General features: G+C 32.8%; 1 protein-coding gene across 1 annotated transcript; it reads right to left on the reverse strand.

The window, feature by feature from the left end:
- Window positions 1-8,856: 8,856 nt before the first annotated feature.
- LOC11443778 (protein SMAX1-LIKE 4) lies at window positions 8,857-12,400 on the reverse strand. Its single transcript, XM_003609994.4, has 3 exons — window positions 11,457-12,400; window positions 10,750-10,963; window positions 8,857-10,495 (listed from the first exon to the last, which is right to left on the reverse strand). Exons 1-3 carry the CDS (start codon window positions 12,227-12,229, stop codon window positions 9,020-9,022), a joined length of 2,463 nt encoding a protein of 820 aa, XP_003610042.1. The 5' UTR covers window positions 12,230-12,400; the 3' UTR covers window positions 8,857-9,019.
- Window positions 12,401-13,057: the final 657 nt, after the last annotated feature.

The raw sequence follows: 13,057 nt of genomic DNA on the forward strand, positions 1-13,057 counted from the left end.
TTCATTCCGGACAAAATGACAGTCAACTTCAATGTGCTTCGTACGTTCATGGAACACCGGATTTTTGGCAATGTGGATAGCCGCTTGACTGTCACAGTGAATGATCATTGGTTTATCATGAACAACTCCCAGGTTGGAAAGAATCCCTTTTAACCATTTTAACTCACATGTAGTGTTTGCCATAGACCGATATTCAGCCTCTGCAGAAGACCGAGAAACAGTGTGTTGTTTCTTTGTTTTCCAAGAAATAGGAGAGTCACCGAGCTGCACTATCCAGCCAGTGACTGATCGTCGAGTTAAAGGGCAGCTAGCCCAGTCCGAATCACACCAACCATGAAGTCTTAAGTCACTTTTACTACCAAAAAATATCCCTTGTCCTGGATTCCCTTTTAAAAATCGTACTACTCGTAATGCAGCTTCCCAATGTTCAGTTCGGGGTTGATTCATGAATTGAGACAAAGAAGGCAGCCAACTTGTAGTTCTTGTTTACGTCGATGATTTAATAATTGCAGGTAATACTCCTTCTGCAATCAGGCGCTTTAAGCTCTACCTCAGCAAATGTTTTCATATGAAAGATCTCGGTGTTTTGAAATATTTTCTGGGTATCGAAGTTGCCAGAAATTCTACCGGAGTTTCTCTTTGTCAGCGTAAATACGCGCTTGATATCATATCTGAAGCTGGTCTCCTCGGTGCTAAACCTGCTGTCACTCCATTAGAGCAAAATCATCGTTTGTCGCTTGCTAGTGGAGAGTTGCTTTCCAACCCTGAGAAATATCGACGCTTGGTCGGGAGATTGATTTATTTGTGTTTCACTCGGCCAGAACTGTCATACAGTGTACACAGACAGATTTGTTTTTGATCTCACGTCCCTTCATCCTTGTGCTTGCTTGAACAGCCAAGGCCATGACTTCTGTTCTCTCACCTTTCCCTCGTGTGATGATCCTCATTCTTTCTTCTTGTACTAGGATAGAGTACATCTTATTTAATGATGGTATTGGATCTGTAGCTAGCAAATTTGAGCGAACTGTCCCATAAAGTTCATCATCTAGGCCCATCAAAAACGTGTGACTTTTTTCCTCTTCTCTGCGCTTTTCCAATTTTGCCTGAATACCACATGTGCAACCTTTACAAGTGCAGATCAACACTTGCTCATAATTGGCCAAATCATCCCATAGAGCTTTCAGCTTTCCATAATAAGCAACCATGGACAAACTTCCTTGTTTACAGTGGGCAAGGTCTGATTTCAGTTGCTGAATGCGTGGACCATTAACAACTGAAAACCTCTCCTCTATGTCATCCCAGAGTTCCTTGGCGGTTTCCAAATAAGATACGGTTGTTCGCAAGGTAGGTTCTACTGTATTCAAGATCCATGACACCAACATGGCTTGAACAGTCCACCAATCCTCCATTATAGAGGACCCTTCTTCAGGTTTCTTTATGGTTCCATCAATGAAACCCCATTTCCTTCTTGCTCTTAAAGATGTCTTCATGGCTCTAGCCCATTCGTCATAGTTTTCACCCCGCAGCTGCACTTGTGTAATGACACTTCCAGGGTTGTCATTGGAATGGAGGTCATATGGTGATGGTTTTTTCTTTTGAGATTGATCTTCTGTTAGAGAAGACTTTGTTTCATTTTCTTTTTCAGCCATAGCAGCCGCTAGGTGTATTTTTAGGGTTTACCTAGCTCTAGATACCATGTAAAGAAATGGTTCTGTGTGTATTTCTCAAAGCATTGATATGATTATATACAAGAATGGCACTTACGATATAGCCTAAAATTGTGCCTATGACATTATAACTAATTACTGCTATATAAATTAGCTTAATTACAATACAGCTGTAAATAACTAAAACATCAATACAGAATCAGATTTTTCTAATTGTAAGGTAAGGTGCTAGTTGCCAAATATAGCTTAATAGATTCTCAGCATTTCATTGTCATCAACTACTGTTGCAGCAGTGAATGCTCCTTCACCAAGTCCTAATCGTTCGGGTTCTGCGAGGATGAGTGGGTCTGTTGGGGTCAGTGTTGTGGTGGCTTTTGTCTTAGGAAGCTTTGCTATTTAGATCCAAACATTGCTTTTGTTTCTTGTCTTTTCTCTTTTAAGTTGAATCTTTATGGAATATAGTTAATTATCATATTGAAAATTGCTCTATTTATTTGTTTTAATTTTAGTTATTGTTAATTATCAATTCTATTGGAAGAGTGCAATTTTAATTCGGGAAATCCTCGCTAGTTATATTGTCGCTATAACTAGCAAATTTCCATTTTAATAGCAGCGAAGGAACTTGTCTCGAATGTTATCACGACTTGCTTATAACCGTTAGATATGAAATTATTTTAATCATGCTGGCAGTTAGTTTTGCACTATCGTGATTTGGTCGTGAGCAGACAAACAACATTTTCCTTTTAATTATGACATTGTCCATGTCCATCATATCGATCAACCACGTATCATAGGCCTATTTTATTAGTACGTGATTTGTTACGATCATACCACCCAAACTTAATCGGTCTATAAAGAAAATAATTTGGATGCAAAGAAAAAAATCAAAAGCTTATAGACTCGGAAGACTAATCCCTAGGTGTCTCAACGCGTATCTCAAAAGACCGAATAAGACTGCATTTTCGTAAGTGTATTTGAATTTAAAACCGCCAGTTAAATTGATTTTTTTTACCACAATCTCATCTAAATGTCTGGGTACAATCAATGGCGGATCTTAAGTTAATGTTTTGGAGATGTCAAATTTTTATGGAATATATATTAAATAGTTTCGAGAATTAATAATAATTAATAATTGATCTAGTGGTATTTTTTTTTAAAAGCAACAAGAGAATGTGGGTTCGAATCTCCATACAAGAATACAATTTGTAAAAGTAGAAGTTAAATAAATATGTAAAAAGAAAACATGGTACCGCTTTCCACTACAACAACCGAATTCTTATTGATATATTACACCTAATATATGATATAATGAAAATCTAGGGATACCATGGCTCTTGTCTATCTTTGAAGAGATCCGTCACTGGATACAATAATTTTTTTTATTTTTTTTGAGAGAAGGTTCAATACATTTTATACGTAGTACATTAATAAATATTAAATGATTTGCCTAAGTTTTCCTAAATTAGAGATGCATCATCATTCATTTTTGGAAATACATTGATTTTGTTCATAATTTTATTTTTGGTCAAAAATTGAATCATAATACAAAATGCGTGCGATTTTGCAGGGTATGCATTAACGACTAATAATTAGTTATATTTCTTAATGTGTGTATTGATCAAAACGACTAATAATTTAGGACGGATGAAGTATATTGATAGTAATGATTAATGTAATTTAAATTGAATATCCCCGTGAGCTTAACTCAGTTGGTAGGGATATTGCATATTATATGCAGAGTCGGGGTTCGAACCCCGTACACTCCACTTCTCCACAATTTAATTGTGTGAGCTCTAGTCATTAGACTACCTGATAAAAAAAATAAAAAATAAAATTGAATTGATTATAAATAATAATTTTTTAAAAAGAAAACCCCATTAATTTCTAAAGTATATAGACACTATAATTTCTAAAAAAATCATTAACATGATAACGCGGTCACTTGCTATAAATAAAGACCACTACTACCTCTCAATCTTTTCACAGACTTGAATTTCAATTCAACATCATATTATAGTTCATTCTCTAAATAACTTAGCAATTATGAAATCGGGTTTTCTTTTGATCGTATCAATGTTGATTATCAACATTTTATTGTTATCAGCTGCTGCATCTGCCCCTATATATATACTCCCCATCAATGTCTCCGGTTGGGAATGCTCCTTCACCAAGTCCTATCAGCAAGATTGCTCCGGCGCCTAGTCCTAAACATTCGGGTTCTACCAGGTTGAGTGGTTCTGATGGTGTTAGTGTTGTGGTGGCTTTGGTCTTAGGAACCTTTGCTTTTTAGAATGTTCGTTTGTTGCCCTTTTTTTTCTTGTCTTTTTTTAAGTTGAATTCCGTCTTGCTCTGATGTTTGTAGTTTGTGGTGATGCCTTCTAAAACATCTTTTCTTTTGTCTAGTTTTGTGAAATAAATAGTTAGTTATCTATATACTTATATTATACTTATATTAAAAGAAATGTCCTTTAAATTTACCATTTTACCCCTATTAGGGGCAATTTGGTAAATTAATTATTGGCTGAGTTTTTTTTTTTGAAGGTTGCCTATGATTTTCCATTTTTGCCCCAAACCAATTTTTTTAATTATTTTCTAATTTTTATATTTTTAATAACTTTTAATTATTTTCCAATTTTTATATTTTAAACTATTTTTCAATTTTTTCTCCCAAATTCAGTTGCTTCTACATTGCCGTTGTGGGAGATTAAGGTATCGTTTGACCCGACTTTTTTCAAACTTCTCTACATTTTTAAGGAGAATTTCGGGCAAACACAATATCAATTAAGTACTTACTAAAAAAAGAACATTTTTTGAACGCATAAAATTGAACGGAATGAGCTTTGACTGGAAGTTGTTGAATGTTACTTTAAAAAACTACTTCTCCACAATTTATTTCACAAACACCTCTTTTCAACTCACGCTTGAAACTTTTTCTTTATTTTTTAATATTATATTTCAATATCTTTTTCTTATTCAAAAAAAACTAAACATATAGGTTTCCATGACACCAACAAATATAATATCATATAGTATAAATTCCAGCATTTATAATAGTAATTTTTTTAAGAAATCATCGGCCTTCTTCATGAGATTGTCAAGATAATTCCAATTGGGACTAGAAAGAAATTGTGTACGAATATTGTGTTGAAAGATAAAAGGTATTATTTTCTTATTTGTCAGCATAAGATGATAGGATTTTGTATAAGTTTGATAATGACCTGAAAGATGTATTTCCTTATGCAGTGAGAATATAGTTGATGTAACACTATGGGAAAAATATTTCGTAGCTTTATCATTTACCATCTATTTACCTCGAGTTCTTTGCTTCCATTTTGTAGTCAATGGCAACCCAAATATATGTAACAATTGGTCAGGTTCGAGGCTGCTCATCAACCTACATTATCCGGTTGTTGAGAAGTTTAAGACTTAGTAAGTTTGCATTATGATTTCACAATACAGTGTTAGAGTAAATTATTATTTCACAATCTAATTTGATTTTTTTTACCATGTTTCTTGAATTGTTGTCGTGACCTTAACACTTCTCAAGCTTAGAGTCAAAGCATCAGTCAGAACTTAAGTCAGAGTTCGACTTCTTCTCAATGTACTTCGTACAACGATTTTTTCAATCTGTCTCAAGTAAGGCCAATTGTTGAATTTATAAACTTAGTCAAGGTCTGCTTTTTTTTTATGTACAAACATTCTTTGAATTTTTTACGCACAAATTAAAAATACATATTGCATTATTCTTTATTTCATGTGCATATTTGTGTTAGGATACATATTGCATCACCATTTGGAAAGCAATTAAATTCAATCTTAACCAATTTGGATAATATTACGAGAGTTTCACCAAATGTTCGAAGACATCATTGTCAAATGGTGCTAGCTATAGATGCACATGCGGGAGCGATGCTTAATTTCCATCTGTTTCAACAATGTTAATTGGTCAACGGGGTTCATATAATGCACATGAATGCATTTATCTAGCCTTTTTAGGAAGATAAATTAAAAGTCATGATACATTTTCTTTAGCTTAAAATCAGTTATGCTACCTTTATTTTATAAATTATATGTAACTATATTCGCATACGTCTTATCCATGTTAATATGCATTAGACTAATATTGTTGTTATTTCCCTGTTTAGCATTTCCCAAACGAGGTGTCAAGAACAATTCTAAAAGGAAAGCGCAAAACAATCACTCTCATTAGTTTCAATTGTTTTCATTCTAAAAATTATGTCAATTCCTAATCTCATAAACTGATTATATGATCTCTAAATCAGCTCATACATATTTTATGATGAATCACAATGTTCCGTTGTTTTAACATCTTTTCTTTCGAAGAATTTTTTTATGCCGTGATTATCTAAGGTTATTATTTTACCTTAGATAAACATTAAATGTAAAAGTCTGGAGGGAAAAATTAGGTTAAAATTAGAGCTGACATTTTGCATAAATTAAATCTAGGGTTAATATAGTAAAGTCACGCGAAAAAATACGTTAAATCTAGGGTTAATATTGCATCACGGGTTAACATTTAGAAATAAGAGATGACATTTTGCATAAATTAAATCTAGGGTTAATGTAGTAAAGTCACACGAAAAAATTAGGTTAAATCTAGGGTTAATATTGCGTCTCGGGTTAACATTTAGAAATAAGAGATGTCATTTTGCATAAATTAAATCTAAGGTTAATATAATTTGTTTAGTAAATTTAAAGAGAAAAATTAGGAGCGATTTGTTTATTTTGATTTCCCTAACAATTAACATTAACATTTTATTTAAATTAAACAGGATTAATTAAATAGGATTAATACAGTAAAATTAAGCAAAGAAGTTAGGTTAAATCTAGGACAAAATTTTGAGTTCGGGTTAACTTTAAGAAATAAAATAGGTTAAGTATAGCAAGAGGGATTAACATTTATAAGTAAGAGATTAGGTTAAGTATAGCGAGACGGGTTAACGGTTATTCCTTTCCAAAAAAACAACATATAATTGGGAACATCATTTTATTTTACTTTAGATAAACATTAAATGCAAAAGTGTGGAGGGAAAAATTAGGTTAAAATTAGAGATGACATTTTGCATAAATTAAATCTAAGGTTAATATAGTAAAGTCACGCGAAAAAATATGTTAAATCTAGGGTTAATATTGCATCAAGGATTAACATTTAGAAATAAGATATGACATTTTGCATAAATTAAATCTAGGGTAGGGATGGCAATTGGACCCAGACTCGATGGATACCCGCAAAAAATACCCACAATGGGTAGGGTAAAACCCCGCTTTTATGGATATGGGCACGGGTAGGGTAATTACCCGCAAATTTTAATGGGTATGGGCACGGGTAGGGTAATTACCCGCAAATTTTAATGGGTATGGACACAGGTAAGGGTACTATACTACCCAGCCCCGCAACCCGCATGTACATATTTATATAATATAATAAATACTTTATTTATTTTTGATGTACAATTATTTAATTTATTTAGCTATTTAAGTCTAAACCTAAACCTAAAATCTAAGCTATTTAAGTTTAAACCTAAATACTACGATTATTTGAATGTTTTTATTTTAATTTTTGAGGGATATTTTGGATGTTTTTTTATTTGGCTAAATACTACAATTCGTATTATTTTATTAGTTGATTTAAATAATTTTGGATCATAGTTTTATTTCAATTGTGATGTTTTTTATTGTCTTTTCATAGAGAAAGTGCGGGTAATGGGTGGGGGTATGAGCACTTAAGTGCCCATAGGGTATGGGGAAGGGCATTAAAGTTGTTGCCCACGAGGGTACGGGCTCGGGTACGGACATTTTTTTACAAATGAGGGTATGGGGATGGATACTATAGTACCCTGTCCATTGGGTACCCATTGCCATCCCTAATCTAGGGTTAATATAGTAAAGTCACATGAAAAAATTAGGTTAAATCTAGGGTTAAATATTGCGTCACGGGTTAACATTTAAAAACAAGAGATAATATTTTGCATAAATTAAATCTAGGGTTAATATAATTTTTTTTAGTAAAATTAAGGAGATAAATTAGGAGCGATTTGTTTATTTTGATTTCCCTAACAATTAACGTTAACATTTTGATTAAATTAAATAGGGTTAATACCGTAAAATTAAGCAAAGAAGTTAGGTTAAATCTAGGGCAAAATTTAGCGTTTGGGTTAACTTTAAGGAATAAGAGATTACAATAGTTGTTATATTATTTTTTATGTAGTGTTTTAGGCTCTGTGTTATAAAATTTTAGTTTACGCAGTTTTGATTTTCACAATGATAAAGGACAACAATTTTCCGTAATTTATAAGATTTCTCCTTCGGAACTAAATTTTTAAAAAATACGTTATTCAACCCGTGTTTGGTTTGTAACTAGTTACATTAAAAAAATGATCCATCATCCACTTATCATAGGGCAATTTATTTCTACGTAATTAAAACAGCAGGACACTCAAGTACTTATGCTAAAGCAATACTATCCTTCCTTAAACTAATGCACAAAATCAAAGCAATGATACAAAGTTTCCAAGAAATAAATTTGGAAGCGTCAATTTTGTCTTGTAGTGAAGGAAGATAAATTAATTGATGATTAAATGTATTAAAATATGGATTGCTCTAATGGCTAGTCCTAAATGCACAAGTTAATAAATTAAAAATAAAATTAAAACATAAATTTTATCTTAAAAGGATAAGATTTTAAATTTCTAAAATATGAAACGCACGATTTCTAATAAAATAATGTTATCTTTCAACATTTTGATTAACGATTTCTTATAAATCATTAATGAACTTTGATTAAACAATTTTTATCAGATTTTATTTTAGCTACCTTACGACCTAATTTTAGATTAATCAGACTTTATTTTATAAGAGAATGCTTGCATAAAAAATAGAAAACGAGTGGGTGTTTGGGATGTATGTCAATACATTTCTCGTATTGATAAGTGAATTCAAGATTCCTTATCATTTCAGTCATCTAATAATGATTAGTAATATTTGATTATCAAGTTTTAAATTTAAAATTGTCTAAATATGGCCAAATGATTTCCAAAGCACTACTACATGATCGTGTGATTCTCTCGGTATGAAAATCATGTTAAAATTACCCACCATATACCTTAACATTGTACAATTTTTCATCATGCATGATGGAAAAAAAATAAATCATGGCACTAGATTAGAATTAAACTCCAAAAATTGATTGACATAACATAATGGTTACAAGAGAAGGAACAAGGAAAAAAAAAAACAAATACATACTACTGTGAAATTTAGAAATTACACAAACTATCCCATTTTACACCATGTGGACAATTTTACAAGAAAACCCTCAATACCCAAATTACTCATTCTATGAAGTAATTAACTTGGATACTCTTAGGCAGTGAAGAATCCATAAACCCACTATCCCAATTTCTATTATCACCCAAACAAAGTCTAAAATGTATACCTTCCTTCCCACCCAAGTTAACTGTTTCTAAACTGCTTTGAAAAATGTCTTTCAGCCATTTCTCAAACATTTTGTTAGTAAAAAAACAACACCCCATACACATGTCTTCAATCACTTTTTCATCTACACTAAAATTCACCACATTTTTCTTACCACAAACATCTTCAAATGACCCTTTAATCTTAAACAGAAAAAACTCTGTCTTTTCCCTGTCTTTATCTGAACTTGTGTTAAACTCAAACTTGTTCTCAATTGAATCAAGAAACACATTTGAGTTCAATGGATTATCACTTGAAATTGAGCTACTTTCAATTGCTTTATTTTCACCATCTTCCTCTTCATCAGCTTTCATGTTCAGATCAAGGGTGTTACTGTTAAAGCTTGATTGTCTTAAAAATTCTTCCTTTTTGCTTCCTTGTTCAGAAATCAACAACCCCTTTTCATTCTCTTCAATTCTAGGGTTCTTGATTTTGGAAAACAAATCAAATTCAGCTTTTCTCTTGGGGCTCAAGAAATTAGGCTTAGTTTCACTGATTTGCCACAACAAATTGATAACAGTTTTTTGGTTCTTCTCTTCAATGCTTTTGGATCCACCTTTTGTTAAGATGAATATTACTTGACCTAAATTCCCCTCTTTGTTACTTAAAGTTTCAAACTTTCCTTTTTCATATCCATCCGAGAGAAATTTCATGAATTGGGTATCAGCAGAATCAACATTTTCAATCAAAACCACAAGCTGTTGATGTTTTCTCAATGCTCCTAATAGCATTTCAGAAAATGGGGCTATCAAAGTTTCCTTTTTTAGCATATCCAATTGAAGGACCAAATCAGCTGAACCAAAAACTGATTCTGCAATACCAAGTGCTAATCTTCTTTTGCTTATGAAATCATTGCCTTGTAAAAATAACCATCTAAATGAAATCTCATTTAGTTTTGTTGATTTGGTATCAAACAAGGCTTTTGATATTGAAGGAATAGTTTCAGATTGCCATGGCACATTCTCCTGCAATAGTTTACAAACATGAGCTTGTTGTAGCGCTGTATCGGTTATATTTCCCACCTTTTCACTTGAATCATCATTGCCAAGTGCAAGACTAATCTTTACTTCTTTACCTTCCATGCTTGCAATGGAATCAAAGACCGGCTTTGTTGTTTCCCTTTTATCATTGAAATTGAACTCAATGGTGCTGCATGATTGTTGGCGACGGAATCGAGGTGTAAGATTGGAGGTGTGAGATATGATGCTTGATGAATTATTGAGGTTTGAACTGTGATTATTGTTGCTCCTATTCCAGTGGTTTTGGTGCTGTTTGTTTTGGTGTAGACAGTGGCATAGTCTATTCCATTTTCTTTTCAACTCGGTTAATGCATCCTGAAAATGTTGAATTATTCATAAGCCAATAGTAATATCATAGATGTGTTTTGATGTTGTGTTTAGCTTATAAAAGATGCACTTAAGAGTTGATAGATACACAATACTGATGCATGCATAATGCAATAATCTTATTTACTGTTAAACGTTGCTCTTTGAAAAATAAAGCTACTGCACAATCATCATGTATTGGATTATAAATAGATGAAAGAACAAAAAAAAAAAAAAGAGTTTTCCATTCAATGATTTGCTACCTTATTTTGTTCTTCTGTGCCATGAGACTGAAGCCAGAAAGGCAAAGTTTTCTTCTGTCCTGCAGGTCTGAGAAATTGAGCTTCTTTTTCATAATTGGAAGCACATTCTTCACAACAATTAAGTTTATCCTCATGCACCTTATTACTGCTAAAGGGTTTTGTTTCCAGCATATGAGATAAGTTCTGAGAGATGCTCATCTTGGAATCAAGGACACTGCAAATTAAGTACAAAAGAAATTAACATCTAGAATTAAGCAAATAAATAGGCACTGTTGAGTTTTAAACATACATACTACTCAGAAAATGCTTTTCTGTTACTATACTGACAAACTAAAGTGAAGCAGAAAAGAAAGACTCTTCTTCATATATTTGCCTTACTACCAACCAACAATGCTTTTAGCATGTGTTCTGCCATAGCTCAGTAACCGTACATAATCCTCAACAAATTAATCACCTTTCAAAAACACCATCAGAACTAGACAACACTTTTAGTTTTATGTACTTATGTTTACCTTTCTTTTTTGGTTGCATTTAATATGTCATTATGAAACCTTTTATATCTTAAATCAAACAAAATTAAGAACACATGTTATGTTACTAAAAGGTTAGTGCATGTTTGGATACACAAATAACTTTGGTTCTGTCTAACTCACTGTGAATCCAAACATGTACTTAGTATTATTGTTATTGATTAAGCAAAATATCACCTGGAAGAATGAAGGGTCAAGCCAAGTCCACCTGATGTACTCATCAACTCGGTTCTTTTTGGTGGAGAAAAGAGAACTGAGTTAAACTCAGAAGAACTGTGCTTAGCACTAGTAGCAGCCATGAAATTGTTCTGTCTGAAACTGCTAAGGTTAATGTTTTCTCTATGATTCTCACTAGTTGAAGGCGAACATGGAGATGAAAACACACCACCACCAGAACTATTATAACATTTAAAAACAGAATTAGAAGGTGAGAAAGAGTCTTCTAAATTGTTCTTAACAAGAGTACTAGAGAATCCAGCTTCTCTCATAACCCTACTAACACTAGGATCATCAAGTATAGATATAATAAGCTGTTCAAGCTCAACTTTGACAGTAAGAACAGTTTGCTGGTGTTGCTGCTGCTGTTCTATGGAACCTCGTCTTTGATGAGCTTGTGCTCTTTTCAATGCAGCAATAAGAGCATTGGAAAGTGAAGGCTGAGAGTGAATCAAAGGAGAAGGTGTTGTTGGTAACCTATTAAGAGCTACATTGAAACAAAGCTCAAGAGCCCTAGATTGAAGTGGATGTTGTGAAGTTTGATGGTGAGGCTGATGAGACTTAAGACAAGCCCTTTTGAAGGAACTTAGTCTTAAGGTAAGTAAAGTGATGGCTACATGTAGAGGAGTGACTTGTGGATGACCTCGCCTTCTAGCCAACACAAGAGAATGCTTCAAAACTGAAGCAGCCTCTGCTGTGAGGGTCTGCTGCAATGCACAACCTCCTGAGCGCATCACTTGATATATACACACCCCCTATACACTTCCCTCTTTGTCTTTGGAAGCTAGTTTAGTTTAGTTACTCTCTTTTGTTTTTCTATCAAAGAAACGTGGAACTAGCTTAAAGAGTTTCAATGAGTGAGAGAGAATGAAAGAGCTCTAGTAAACAGGCTTTAGAAATAACAATAACTATGCCTCACTGCTTTCTTTATAGTTCTTGTCACTCATCACTTTTTCTTTTTTTGTTTTAGTTTAAAGAGCCAACTTTTTTTATTTATTTGCTTTGCTTTTCCACTCTCTCTCTAGTTTACAGTTATGACTTCACATTTCTTTAGTTAACCACTATAACTATTGAACATACTTAAGCAGTAAACTATTTATACTTAACTATTTTGATCTGGAAAGCTTCATGTTCATGCAAATATATGTGTAATAAAAGCTGAAGATTGCATTCATCTACAGCATTAACTGCTAGCTGCTTATTTAAACAGTATATGATGTGCATGCATGTTTTTCCATGTTCATTAGTACAATTTATTTTGTTTATTGAAAATGTTTGTTATATTCTGCACTAAATTGTTTGCTGTAAGCAAGTGAAGCTATACAACAATTAATGTGGACCCGCAATCTAAACTTTTCACTTGGATCGGAGAATTTCCCACCATTTTCCACATCATCATCTTTTGAATAGACAGACAAAGCCAGCATAAATTCAAAAAAAGTTACTAAAGAGGAAAAAAGAAAGAAGCCAATGTGATGTAATATATTTTATTCTAAAAAGAAAGAGAAAAAAAAAAAAAAAAAAAAGCAAAATTGTTGATAAATTTATAATTCTAAATTGTT

The sequence above is a fragment of the Medicago truncatula genome, chromosome 4, assembly GCF_003473485.1.
Source record: "Medicago truncatula cultivar Jemalong A17 chromosome 4, MtrunA17r5.0-ANR, whole genome shotgun sequence".
NCBI classification, from domain to species: domain Eukaryota; kingdom Viridiplantae; phylum Streptophyta; class Magnoliopsida; order Fabales; family Fabaceae; genus Medicago; species Medicago truncatula.

Coding starts and splice junctions, on each gene's coding strand:
- LOC11443778 (XM_003609994.4), bottom strand. CDS start 12,229: ATGCGCTCAGGAGGTTGTGCATTGCAGCAGACCCTCACAGCAGAGGCT. Junction 10,964..11,456: donor TTGACCCTTCATTCTTCCAG/GTGATATTTTGC, acceptor CTTAATTTGCAG/TGTCCTTGATTCCAAGATGA. Junction 10,496..10,749: donor GCACAGAAGAACAAAATAAG/GTAGCAAATCAT, acceptor CAACATTTTCAG/GATGCATTAACCGAGTTGAA.